At 40.0% G+C, this 14,224-nt stretch overlaps 2 protein-coding genes across 2 annotated transcripts in view; one reads left to right on the top strand and one right to left on the bottom strand.

Moving 5' to 3' along the window:
• map6a (microtubule-associated protein 6a) overlaps positions 1-5,430 on the top strand; it is a 19,591-nt gene extending 14,161 nt beyond the window's left edge. Inside the window, exons 2-3 of the mRNA XM_035666927.1 lie at positions 3,580-3,690; positions 4,968-5,430. Of these exons, the coding sequence (XP_035522820.1) occupies positions 3,580-3,690; positions 4,968-5,115 (259 nt within the window). The 3' untranslated portion in view covers positions 5,116-5,430. The remainder of the gene's footprint in view (positions 1-3,579; positions 3,691-4,967) is intronic.
• Positions 5,431-10,130: 4,700 nt separating this feature from the next.
• Positions 10,131-14,224, bottom strand: part of umodl1 (uromodulin-like 1) — a 15,240-nt gene continuing 11,146 nt past the window's right edge. Inside the window, exons 13-18 of the mRNA XM_035666515.1 lie at positions 13,605-14,224; positions 13,323-13,480; positions 12,654-12,890; positions 11,893-12,049; positions 11,662-11,758; positions 10,131-10,988 (exon numbers count right to left, since the gene is read on the bottom strand). The exon at positions 13,605-14,224 is cut by the window's right edge and continues 2 nt beyond it. Coding sequence (XP_035522408.1) covers positions 10,801-10,988; positions 11,662-11,758; positions 11,893-12,049; positions 12,654-12,890; positions 13,323-13,480; positions 13,605-14,224 — 1,457 coding nt within the window. The 3' untranslated portion in view covers positions 10,131-10,800. The remainder of the gene's footprint in view (positions 10,989-11,661; positions 11,759-11,892; positions 12,050-12,653; positions 12,891-13,322; positions 13,481-13,604) is intronic.

The raw sequence follows: 14,224 nt of genomic DNA, 5'->3' as shown, positions 1-14,224 counted from the left end.
ACACACACACACACACTCTGCTCGCCTCCATCTCCAGGTTGCCATGGCTACTGGCTGCCTGGCTAGCCAATGGATGGCTCTTGTTGCATGGGCCCACCGACAAGCAAATCTGAAGGGTTGGCTTTGATCAACCCAGCAGATTGCTTTGTTGAGTTTATCAAGGATTTTTTCTCCCCCCCCCCATCATTTTGTTTTTTGGAGAAAAGATAATCAAATTGGCACTTTGGATATTGTTTCTGCTCTTGCTAAATTAACAGCAAATCTGAAAATCTTTGATAAATGTCCCGCTTGGTTAGCCATCGGTGTCTGATCCACGGCTTGTTTTGTACCTGCTCTGTCATTTTTGCTGCTGTTCTCTGTTTATCGTAGAGCTCACAGGGCTCAAAGTCCCTGTTGGCCGATATCACAATGATGACACTTTGTCAAATGTGATTTTGTAATCCAATGTCTCGTTTTGAACTGTTGTCGGCTACATAAAATTGTTTTCAGTTCATCCAAAGGAAGACACCATGTTCTCCCATTCAGAGTTTGCTCCGCTCATGTAAAACCCATTAATACAGTGGTATTTTTTCTTCACTCAGTGCTATTTTGTAACACCCAATTTGTTGCCAACTAACCATCTGGGTCACACTAAACTGATTATGCATTCAACACCAGTCATTTGCATAGCTGATGAGTATTCCCACTGAATTAAATAATATTGTCGTGCAGTTGTAATGACATTTAACATTAGAGTAACAACATTTCTCAGAATCAGAGAGAGATGAGTTCAGCGGAGCTGGAAAATGTTGTGTTGAGTGGTCGAGGTCCGATCCTGTCTGCCGAGCACACAGCCTGTCAATCTCAATAGCCTAACTCAGTGTAATCACCTCCAACGGGGTCTTTATTAACGAGACTGAGCCCTCTGCAAACATTCACAGACGTTATGCAGCTGCAGTAGCATGCACTCAAACACACACCTCCTTCTGGCTTTTTTTAAATGCACTCGGCCGAGGGTGACCATAACCAATATGATTAGACTGCCATGGGATGATAGACGGCTCATATTGCACCTTCACATTACCTTTAAAGAGGGAGCTGTATGGATGAAGCACAGAGACACATTGCAAATAAATCATAAATATAAATATAAAACAATTCACTGCCATTTGTGACATTTTTCTTTTTCTTTACAAGGACAAAGCGTTTCTAAATAAATAATAAATGAAATCTGTTAATACCATCTTTTATTTGAATACACCACAATAAGGGTATAGTGATGTAATAATAAGTGTAATTGCTTCTGCTTTGGACTCCATTGTTCATCACTCTCTGTTACTGAATCCATCTTGTTCTACTTGTTTTAACCAAATTCTAGGCCTAAAGTGTATAAGGTATGTCGGTTTGATGAGGTTGAGTTCATTTTACAAATGTTGATTCCGCATTGGATTTACCTTTGCTTTGTCTGACAAGTTTACCATGGTGCTGCTACCCAGGGGCGGATCTAGAGGGGTGGCACCCCAGTGTGGTGACAAATACTGTCAAATTTAACAAATAATTAAGATGGATTTTAAAAAAAACATGTTAAAAACTGAAATTAATTGAATGATCTGTCATGGCCACATTTTAGGAAAAGTGATTAGTGGCTTAAAGCTGCAGTAGGTAACTTTTATAAAAAATAACTTTTACTCATATGTGCTGAAACATTCACCGGGCCTGAACAAAAACAACCAATCAGAGCTAAAAAGGTAGTCCATTGTTGAGTCTCATTCCCAGGACATCCAATATAGAAGCTGGGAATGAGACTCAACAATCAACTATCTTCAAGGCACGTGCTTGTGTTTCTATCTGCTTGCTCATATTTCTGTCTTTCTCTGCTCTGATTGGTTGTTTTCATTCAGGCCTGGTTGATCCTTGCAGATGTCATTAGGAGCACTACAAGAAACCTGATTGTTTCACAGATTATCTGTATCATGTTCTACTGTCAGGATATAGTGAATAGTGAATCACCTACTAAAGCTTTAAGTTCAAAGAAAAAGGACATACATTTTAAAAAATGACTGAAGATTTGGAAATATAGCAACTTTCTAATGCCACCATTTTAATGCTTTACTAATGTGCCACAATAATTTTGAGTTCAAATACTTTATTTAGGGGCTTTTCCAAGCAAAATTGATAGATGCGATTGTCTGTGATCAGCATATATTTCCTGTAAAGTCTGTGAAATCTTCTTGCCACCCCATATTTCTCTAGATCCGCACCAGCTGCTACCATGTTTGTGTGTAAGAGGTACCCAGCAAAGCAAACCAAAACAAGCTGTAAAGTTTCATCCAAATTTCCTCAGTGACGTGTAGAAAAAGGGAACATAAAATAAGCTGTACTGTAACTGTTTATCTGTTCAAACTAATTATAACCTCTCTTGTATATATAGCTTATATCTGTCTATATATTATAGCAGGGCTACATGTTGGCTGGGTCTGCACTTGGTCCAAAGCATCCAGCTGCTTTCTCTGAGTCTTAGCATATATATTATATATAGAGAGAGACACCATTTTTTCAAGTCTTTGTTTTTGGATTAGAAGAGCACTGTACAGTCTTGTCACGGGTCCACCCATCATTGTGCTCCACCCCCCACACACGCCTCACTGTTCTCATTAGCTCTGCCACTCAGCATCCTTCTCTCCCTTCTGAGTGGAAACTGTACTGTCTCTATTATCTGTGGTGTCTGAGACAGCAACCATGACCAGTACCGCCATATCTATCCAAGCTGAGCACGTGCCCCATCAGGGATGAGGGCCCGACTCATTAGCATTTTGCAGCCTTTGGTTGGGGGGACCCTTTGTTGTGTAACACAAGGTAGGGGGCTCGTAGGGGCAGTAAATGTAAACGGTGCTTAGCACACCACACACCCTGTGCTATCTTTGTGATTATTAGGTAAATAAGGATAAAAAGTATGGTAAAGAAAGTTATGTCTTGGGCAAAAAAAATGACTGTGACGTGCTTGTGTTTCTATCTGCTTGCTCATATTTAATGAACCATTACAAATAAATTCAAAAAGCAGAAAAAGCAGTGTCTTCTTGCTTTTCTTTTGTTAAGAAGAATGGTGAAAGATTAGCGATTGCAGGTATCTGTCTGTTCTCCTTGTCTTGTTTGTCTTTGTGAGACAGACAACATTAAATAAATCCACATGGAAGAGAATTTTGCTCTCACAACTTGCTCCGCATTCTGGCATGAGCTCTGACATCCTCTGCAGGCCCTGCATGTTGCCCTCATGTGAAAACTGAAGAATATATTATTTTTGCATCCTGTCTCTAATATATTCCAAGAACTCCTCCAATGTATAGAGCAATATGCATGTCAAAGGATGTCCAGAAACTTATTCCAAAATAAGATGTCATGTGCTTCTTAGGCCTCAGAGTTAATGTACAATGTACAAATGATGCTGCTTTATGCAAAAGAACAACCACAAATGTGTGATATTACATTTGCATTGTTCTCTCATCCTTAGTTGGGTGTCATGGTTAGAGTTTTTGTCACATGTGGATGATGCTGTGTCCAATTTGTCGTGTGCTAATGAGTGACATTCTGATTCATTTGAAGGGTTGTGCTAAAACAGTACCACTACATACAACTCTGCCAGCCAATCCGAGATATTGGCTGGGTGCAGACTCTAAAGCAACACCTGTGGGGCTGTGCACTACCCAATCCCAGGTAATCAATCACCTGAGTGGCGAAAATAGATAGACCACAATCACAAATGCCACTCATTCCCATTCATACATACTTGTGATTTACTTTTGTTTTCTATTACAGTGGCACAGTTTTGTTTTTCTGGTGAACCACCACATTATCTCTGGTCTACTCCTCCGGCCATAGCTCCTTTGTATTTCTCTTCCATATGGACACTAGGATAGTCGGGGTGGGGGTTGAATGGGGCTGTCTGACTGCCTGCTGTCACACCCTACATGTAAGGCTCCTTAAGGTGCCTTTTCTTAAGGAGGCCTCAGTTTTAGTCCAGTCATCTCCAGCCATCCTCGAACCTCTGTGAGCTCCTGTAATGCACCCACTCCTCATGGTTAAAACAAACTGCATGACTGTTGAGTTATCCACCCAGGGAGGAGAGTGGGGATCCCCATTCGGCTCATTTATGAGGCAGGTCACTCATGTAGTCACACTATAAACTGAAGCACTCTGCATCACTGGGTAAAAGATTCATACTGTTTTTTTCATTCTCAATCTATAAAGCATGCTGCCACTGTTTTCTGTTGGACCTGCAATCTGATGTTATGTTTAATAATTTGATCTAGACTCTGCACTATACCTAGAATATCTGAGTGTTAGCTTGGATAAAAGATGAAGGGTAAGTATGAATGGAATGAGGGAAGCGGCTCTGCTTTGGAAAGGGACTGTTCAAAGGAAATTGTAAGTGCATGTTGATCTTCACTCTATCTTGTACTGCTACTTTATTTTTATTTTACTGTATCTTGTAGCAATTTTTTCACAGAACACCCCGAGACCCTCATTGCGCTATTGGCATCCTGTAGTTCGTAATGTCGCTGTGACTAATCGAATGGGTCAGAGTATGGGTTGAAATCAATGCCCTGTATTGATCAACGTGCAAAGCTGTCCAAAGCAACATAAGAAAGAAACCAAAAGCTTCAATTTGCATGTGCACGACCTTAACAATGATTTTTAGTCTAACTTAGCTATGAATTACATGATTTGTAAGTCACTTGATTCCATCAAGATTGCCTCGAGGCATTCTTATGTAATATTTGTGATAAGCAAACAGGCAAAGAAGCCCCGTTGTCTCCTGTTCAGTTTTCATCCCTAAAACAGAAGCCTGACATTGTCCTCTGAAATGAGCGGTCACAGGGTGCTCAGCTCAACCCAATGCCTTGTTGTTCGCCTGAGAGAAATGCCTCATCCTGTGTTTCTTTCTGTCTCCTTCTTCTTCTCTGGTACCTTAACCATGTGCTGCCTTCTAGAGATGCTAAAGACGAGCCTCTCCGACCCAGTCATCATCATTCCCAGGGTGCTGCTGGAGGAGAACCACAGCCACTGCTGGAGAGACCCGAACCTCGGAGGAGCAGCGGAGTCGTACGCTTTGCCCTAGATGGGAACCAGACTGACTAGTTCTGCAGAGGCAGATACACCTTATACAGAGACTGCTACTCTGTACTGTAAATGTCTAGTATTTGCAACTAAGTTGGAATAGGAAAAGAGGTGAATCCCACAAAAAAAAAACTCCGCTATCCAAGAGGGAGCCCACATATTTGAAACACGCATGTTTGAGACAGCTTTTGACTCTAAGCTCACTGCTGTTTGACCAATGTCATTATTGCAAAGGTGCTACATCATTTTTTTCTGGTTTCATGCAATTTCTTTAAAACAAATATGTCAATAATATTAGAAATACCACACCATTAAGTGCTTATACAACAATTACAAAAACTGTACTGTACATTTATCAGTTTTAGTGTAAATAAATAAGCATAACTTGCAGATTGCCATACTGTATTGTAGTTTTTGTTGTATGGTCAGTCATTTTCAAATAGGGGGGTTGTATGGTGTGAAGTGAGGATGAGTTTAGCATGTACCATAAGCACACAGCTCCTAAATTTGGATGCAATGTGACACTTTAACGGTCCATTAAGCTTAAGTGCATGACAAAGGTCACTGTGTGATAGAAACACTGAAAAACAATACATGAATGATTATTGAACTCATCGTTTGAAGAGTTACAATACTAGTAATAGGAAACCTGAGTCCTTGGTATATTTTCCAAAATTATTTTAAAAAAATCAATTCAAACATGTTTTTTCCAAACACACATGTTGAGGAGTAATATAAATATTATTCAAACATTATTCAAAGCCAAGTATTTCTCTATGTCTTTAAAGGAGAACTCCACCGATTTAACACATCAAAGTCTCTTTATACGATTTGGGGTGGGCTGTATAAAGTCTGAGAAACTGCCTCAAAAAATCGATGGGGCTAAAGACTACCAGTTTGAAAATGAAAAAGTTCTGGACATGTGGAGTTAGACCGAAGTGAGTTAACCACACCGCTGTAGCCCTCTCCTCATCTCTGCTTGAGGCTAGCTGCTCGAAGTTACATTAGCAACTACTAGCACACACCTGGATCACTGACCGAATTGTCAGCAGCCATGTTGCATTCTGGGTAATGTAGGCATTAGCTTTTTAATGAGGAATGTGTAGAATAAAAAAGACTGTAATTCTGGTTCTGCTGCTTTTAGTTACACACTGTCCATCATATGTCCAGAAACGTTATAGCAGTGCAATGCTAAATCGGTGGAACACTATTTTAAAAAGTGTATGGAGGGCGGGGGTGTTTCCAGAGGGGGGGTTGGGGTAGCACTGGAAAACTGATTGGTCACCCGAAGTGCCTCCCACACTGTCTTTCAGAGGGTGTAGTGGGCTCCGTTTTAAAGCTAGAGTGAAGATCCTGGTATCATATGAAACTGGATGACCTAAAGCATCCATTGTTACCAACCATTCCGTGTTAGCATGTTGGGAATACTTCTGCATACTGAAGTCCATTAAAATGTGTTGGAATTGCATAAATTGGGAATGACACATACTTCATGCCACCTGCATAAATCAGTGCCCCCCTTGTGCCACCCCAGTCAAAAATATTTACATTTTAATCAGTAACCATCTGTGAAAAATCCTTGAACAAGGTTATGAATCTGACAAGACAGCCGTCTGTTCTATGGACACATGTCTGTACATGTACTGAGGTTCAAGACCCAGGTCATGTTTATTCCGACAAACAACAAGCCTGGAAATAGAAAGCTTGTCCATTGTCAAACAACTCTCCTTGTTCAACGACATGTATCCCTGCTGGACAAAAACTAGGACTCACTGTGCACTCCTGTCTGATGTCCATGTCAGCAACACAAAGGAAAGATCGATGCATTCCCTACTTTCCTTAAAAAGCACAAGCAATTTTTGGCAACCTTTTTGGGTGCCTGTATAAAGCAGGTACTCATATTTCATTTATGGCTTACAGTCCAGTGCGTAAGGGAAAGAGTGATGAAGAAGCAGGACAGGGATCGAGGGAGCTGGTTTGAGGTTTTGGTGTAGAGAAGCTGTTTCCTTGTCACAGTTCATGTTTTTTCTGATTAATTAGGCTTCCCTTCCTCACTATATATATGATTATGCTCATATCTCCTCACATGTATACAAACAACACAATGTATTGTGTTGTACACATACAGCGTAGGTGAGCTTCAGATATGGGGTCTCATCATAGCACTGGTGCCCAAGAAACACTCAATCTGTCAGCCTCGATCAGCAAGTCAGCCATCTTGATCAAATACTCACAAATTATTCAAAATCCAAAGAGGACAGTGTGAAGAGAATGGATCACCAATCTTTCTGTTGTTCTACACTGTTCATATCTGTTGGTAGAAAGAGAAATGCCAGTCAGAGCTCTATATTGCATTTCTATCACTGTTGTTTTTGCTGTGACACTTATTGCATTAATGTGCAAACCGCATTTTATTTCCTTTTACAGGTCCCATAACTTCCTGCAATTTCCTCGAAAGGAACTGATATGTAACTATAAATTTATCTAAAGGTTCCTGGAAAGAGATTATACAGAAAACTGTATTTGAATATCTATATATAATATATATAAGTAGACAATTTTCACACTTATTAACCTAGATTTGAGCAATCTTAACCTCACAAAATAATACTTGACTGATTGATTTTGTTATTAATTACTTATCTATTTCAACCCTTTAAACTTGCAATCAATATAAAACACAGATATAATGTAAGAAATCAAATTATATTCAGATTTTCTCAGGAAGAAGACACTGAAGACTGTACTTACTTTACTCTGCCTTGCACAACCTTTATATCTGTTTAAGGTAATACAAAGGCAGAGTGCTGTATTTGCATTATGGGTTAGGTTAGGTTAGGTTAGGTTAGGTTAGGTTAAATAATTGGTCATGTTTTTTATACCATGAAAATAACGAATACAGAATACATATTTAATAAGCACATAACCACTGTTGTACCTATAATGCATTTGGCTGGGCAGTCAAAATATTTGTTTGTGTAGTTACTGCGTTTTGTCAGTAAGAATCAATCATTCCTTCAAAACAGCACAACTAACTAAACACAAATGACTTAACCTATAATTAATTTGAATTGCAGAGATCTCAAGGAATTCCAATGAAATGATTAGGAAATAACTGGACCTGTGAGACAAAATGTACTGTGTTTACTGTATAATGTTGGCTAGTTGAATGTATAACAATTCATTACCTTGTCATCATATATTTTGTTTGGAAAATCTTGATTAAGTAGTATATTTGAATGTTTCTCTCTGAATTGGAGTGGAGCAGAAGTAGGAAGTGAAATGAAATGGACAGGGTTTTGTAGGTTATTTGTAAAATGTAATCCAATAAAAAAAATATAGTTTATATATTAGTAACCTAATCCAAGTCTCACAATATTAAAGTAACATATTTTGATTACTTTCCATTACTTTTGGATTACAGCAACGCAAAATATGAAAATAAAAACGAGAGAAAAGAGTGACTTCAGAAAAGAAAATGCAAACAAAAAAACTGAAGCATTTTCAGCATTAAAAATGTGTCAATTGACTAAATGTAACTATAATCTGATTACAACTTTTCTTTGTGTAACTGTAATGGATTACAGTTACCTTTTTTGTCATATCCAGATTACATAATTTATTTACATGTAATCTGTTACTTCCCAAGCCTGGAAATGGAAATACTCAAGTAAAGTACAAGTACCTCAGCTTTGTTCCTGAGTAAATGTACTTTGTTACACTGAAATGCTAAAATACATTAATGAAACCGAGTGACAAGCAAAAGTCAGGAGGTGACTGAGATTTTATAACAATCCGTAGCCAGCACAATGACGCTGCTCATATTGCAGTCCATTACACCGTCCAGGTGGTGGGAGGAAGGTCCCGGGCTGCTCTATAAAAACACAATAAGGATGTTTAATTAGTAATGACCTGTGTGAGTAAAAGACTTTGGAGATCCCTGTATATCCTGCTCACACACACACACACACACAGAGAGCATGAAGCATGATGAATGACTGTGTCTCAGAGTAGCCCTGACCTGGTTGAACACAGAGACGGATGTGAGGCAGAGGGGGAGGAAAGAGGAAGGACGGTGGAGACACAGATCATGTTGCAGCCATTACGAGGGATGTGGCTGAGGCTGCTTTCCGGTATTTAGACGTACAGAGTGGGAAAACTCATGTCTCCTCTAGTGCACCCCCAATCCTCAGTGCCTGATTTATGGATTCAGGAATCACTCCCTGGACAGTTGCTTTGTGTATTTAAAATTCGGGGATTGTTAGTAGTTGTGGCAACTGTGTGTGTGTTTACAGCAAAACACAGCACCAAAACACTCATTAAAAGAAGTAGAGGAAATCTAAAGCTGTAGCCCAGAAATGTGCATCACAGAATCTGAATACAGAAATTGTTTCACATCAGAGATAAAGAGACACATTTCATCCGATTTCATGCTTTTAAACTGAAATGATTCCCCGCTCTTTCTCTCCTATTTGATGGCTGTTGCTCTCTTTCCCTACTTCACTCCCTCAATCTATCACCCCCTCCATCCCTAGCTGCACTGGGCTGTTGCCATAGAGACAGGTTGCCAGGTCTCAGACAGTGAAGCTGAATGGGTTAATTAGGAGGCGGAGCATGTGCAGCCCTCCAGATGGTAGTAAGTCCTCCCTCACCACAGGTCTCCAGGGACCTCCTCTCAAAGAGAAAGCCTCTCCTGTTTAGTATTCAGCCCCTCGTCGTCGATCCAGGGGCTGCATTTATGACCCTGTAGTCAACAATGTGGGATTATGGGAAATGAGGGGGAAAGATCCTCCTCTTCAGCTCTGCTCGACTGAGAAAGGCTTACTCAAGATCTTTTTCTTGAACCCTGATCTGATTAAAGGACGAACATGGTCCATCCAAACCAAAAAAAATTGAAAATGTTCTTTTGCTGTCCTCTGTAAACTGTAAACATGTCATCTCTATGCATGCAGGAAGCCATCTTGCCTTGTTTTTACAGATTAAAGAACTGTGTCAGCAGCGCCCCCAAGTGTCTGCATTCAACAGGACGTGTTTATTGTTACCCCACTTACAGCACTAACAGTTTGTTCAAGTGACAGTGGAATAAATATTTCAGATGTGTAACAAACAGTGCAAATACAAAGAGTGTAATTGTAGAAAAATAGCAGCTAAAAGAAAATAAAGTGATAACTGTGCCTGACCAGTATTGCAGATTCTGTATTTTAAGCATATTTGACTACATGAACATGATCATTTCCACAAAGCAATACAAGCAAGTTTAGTGCAAACTCATTACATTGCAATATTTTTACGTAAACCATGTAATTTAGTTTGTGCATGAACTAAAGACAAAATGTAGCTTAACATTTTTAAGACAGTTTCAAATGTTTAACAAGTCATACATATTCAGTCTTTAATGTTAAATATTCATTAAATATTCATAGTCACCCTATTTGACATTCCAGTGTACAACTACTCTATAATTTTAACATCTTAAATATACGTCAAGGGGGCAGGTGAAATATAAATATAATCTGCACTTTAAGTTATACATTCAGTGTTTAATGTGCAATGGTTTGCAGTTTGGTTTGGTAAGAATTTATATGTGAATGGTGCAACAGTGCCACTCAGTGGCAGCTGTACTGTAATAGAGTAAATGTATCTGCTGCTGCAAGAATGTTGATCTTTTCCAATTCTGTGACTTTGTTTGTGGCTGCTGCTGCACCCTTAGGTGTTAAAGACAAGGTAGGTGAAGTTCTCCTGCTTGGGTTTGACACTGAAGTTGTAGTGTCCAATGCGGTTCCTTTGGTAGTAGAACAGGCAGATGAAACCGACGATGAAGAAGAGCGATAGGCCAACTCCGAGACAGGAGAATCCAACTATATGAAGAGTGTTCATTCCTTCCTCCAAGGACTCTGCAAGAATATATTCCAAGGTAAATCATTACAAATCAGTACACACAATTGTGATTTTTTTCTTTTTTTAACACATTTTTTGAGTTTAAAGTCTGTTTGTCCAATGTCCTGACATTAAAGGTCCAGTGTGTAACATTTGGAGGATCTATTGGCATAAATGGAATATAATATCCATAGGTAGGTAGGTTTAGTAGATTTTCATCAGTATATAATAACTTGAATATAGGAATCATTGGGTTTTTGTTACTTTAGAATGAGCCATTTTTATCTACTTATGCCATGGGTCACGCTTCCATGGTGCCCACCATGTTGAACCACCGTGTTTCTACAGTAGCCCAGAACAGACAAACCAAACGCTGGCTGTAGATAGGACCTTTTGCAGCCACTGTAGTTTCTCCTATACACTTCACAGCCTGTTCTCATTCCCAGGTCGTCAAATACATATGCGAGTGGTATTCAGTTAGTTGCAATCTTTAACTCCACCGCTAGATGCCACAAAATCCTACACATGGGTCCTTTAAGTTTATATGGAAAAGAAGCATGGCAACTTCTCATTTTGCTATCTTCGACATTGAATAAAAAACCCACTTCAGCTGGAATTAAACACCATTTTTGAGTCAAATTTAGGCGCAGCTGAACCACCCATATTGTTATTCTGCTTGAAAGTACTCACCATCAGACTCACCAACATCTAACCTCAGCAGAGGCCCAGAAGAACCGAAAGCTGTTCCTATTGTGTTTGAAGACCGAGCTGTTCTTTGTAGACAGTCCTACAAGAAAACACACGCAAAGTTCTTTAACACTCGAACAACTAGATGCTTCAGTCAGAGTGGGGGAATTATATTCATCCACTCTATAGGAGCCTCAAGGTGGTATCCTATTGTTTCGAATAGGATGCACTCACAGGCACACAGCTATCTGATGCAATGTGTACACAGATCTGGACCTGGCAGTGCAGATAGATCACATTCAGTTTGACGAAGGAGAATATCTGTATGGACACACGAGACGTGCTGAAGTTTCCGTTCATCAACACTTTGGTGTATGGGTTCAGGGAACAGCTGCGGGAGCAGAAAAAAAAGGATCTGATGAGAAACTGAACCGCAATTTCTTCTTTTGGTCTTTGCCTGCATCTGATATCTAATAATCATTAGATAATCATTATCTTGATATATTTTATATATATATATTATCATCACTACTTTGTTGCTGCTGTTTACATTCCCCCAGATTGTTTCCTGGGTGTATACATATATGAATATGAATAACTGTCTTTTATTTATCTTTTATATTATTATGTGAATTACATTATCTTTTTCTATGTGTGTAGCATAAAGGAACTACAAACTTACATTTCGTCATACAGCCTTGTGTAAAATGATGAATATATTTCTTTGATACCTTGATTCTTCACAAAAATACCTTTTGTCTTTTCAAGATAATCATCCCCTTATCACAAGAAAAAATTTTACATTCTTGAAATGAAATATCAATATATGAATGTTAGAAATCAGAACCCCATATGTTCGTCAAGTGAAGATTGATGGTAACAGTCATATGTATACAATAATGAGGAATAGCTATAATTAAAGTGAGAGACAATGTATCAGTTATAGTAGCTAGCTGAAATACTAATAGTAATAGAAACAGTCGGTAGAAGCAGACCTGTTGTCCAGGAAGACGTAGGTGGAGATGTCTGCAGGGTTTTGGGTGGGAGTGGCCCAGCATTTGTTGATAACTACTTTAATCTGCTCTGAGGAGGTGTTGAGGCTGACTTCCAACACCACAGCCTCCTCAGGGGACAAGCTGTAGTTGTGGGGTATAGGCATTGTACCATTCATCAGCTGCACTGTCACCTGGAACGACCCGGAGCCCATGATGATATCTTTGATCATGTCATACCTGGGAACGGGCGACAGGAAAATATACAGCTATAAACACAACAAGAACACACTGCAAAACAATAAAAAATAACATGTTATATCTAGATCGTTTAATCTGTAAAAAAAGTGTAAAAATGACAATTAGTTTCTGGTTACTTAGTGACCTTTAGAGGTGCTGATAGGCAGATTCTGTTATCTTCGGACAGAGCCAGGCTAGCTGTTTACCTCCTTCCCAATCTGTATGCTAAACTAAGCTAACCATCCTGCGGCTCCAATTACACATACCGTACAGATTAAATGGGCAGTATCAATCTTTTCGTCTAACTCTTGGCAAGAAAGCAATTAGGCACATTTCCGTTCCATAATATACTGTAGATCTGCAGTGTAGCTGCTCTTTTAAAAACCACTTGTTCATTACATGTTTTGACAAAGTTCTACATCTACGTCGTACCCCATGGGGCTGAAGTCAGCGGAGATAAGCTTGCTCTTCAGGTAGGTACACATGATGGGAACCTCCAGACGTATTCTGGGTACCTTCACTGTTGCATTGGGTGAGGTGGCATCCATGGTGTTGAACAGGGTCACAGATGCCATGTAGTAAGTGTCATTCTAAAACACCAGGTGACACAAGCAGTTTGTGTTATTTTCATAGTTAAGGTGTTTCAATAAAAGCATAAGAAAATGCCAAAGTTTCTCAAATGCAAGACTTTGTCAGATGAAAAAAAAAACTCACATGCACAATCGTAGTGTCACACTCATCCCAGGCCACGGTCAGCTGGACATGGGTGGCATTGCCTCCGTTGACGCCACATTCTGACATGCCTATATACAGAGCGCTCTCCCTGATATTGGTGCTCAGAAGAAAATCCTTGGCAACTGTTACAGTGATGGCAGCAACCCTGCACTTGACTGAGATGGCCCCTGGCATAAAGCCATTGGTGGCAGTTTTTAGGGCAGTAGCCTTGGTGGTCGGAGCTGTAATGGTCGTAGTGAGACTGCTAGCGATAGTTGTGGGGTTAGAAGTCATGGATGTCATTGCAGCAGTTGTTGTTGTTGGGGCTGCAGTTGTTGTTGGGGCAGCAGTTGTTGTTGTTGGGGCAGCAGTAGTGGTTGTCGGGGCAGATGTAGTGGTTGTGGGGGCAGCAGTTGTTGTTGTGGGGGCAGCAGTTGTTGTTGTGGGGGCAGATGTGGTGGTTGTCGGGGCAGCAGTTGTGGTTGTCAGGGCAGCAGTAGTGATTGTTGGGGCAGCAGTGGTGGTTGTCGGGGCAGATGTGGTGGTTGTGGGGACAGCAGTTGTGGTTGCGGGGGCAGCAGTTGTGGTTGTCGGGGCAGCAGTAGTGATTGTCGGGGCAG

The sequence above is a fragment of the Morone saxatilis genome, unplaced genomic scaffold (assembly GCF_004916995.1).
Source record: "Morone saxatilis isolate NCDOM2014 unplaced genomic scaffold, NCSU_SB_2.0 Contig20, whole genome shotgun sequence".
Classification (NCBI taxonomy): Eukaryota; Metazoa; Chordata; class Actinopteri; family Moronidae; genus Morone; species Morone saxatilis.
The sequence above is the reverse complement of the archived record's forward strand: the minus strand, read 5'-3'. Positions and strand labels throughout refer to the sequence as shown.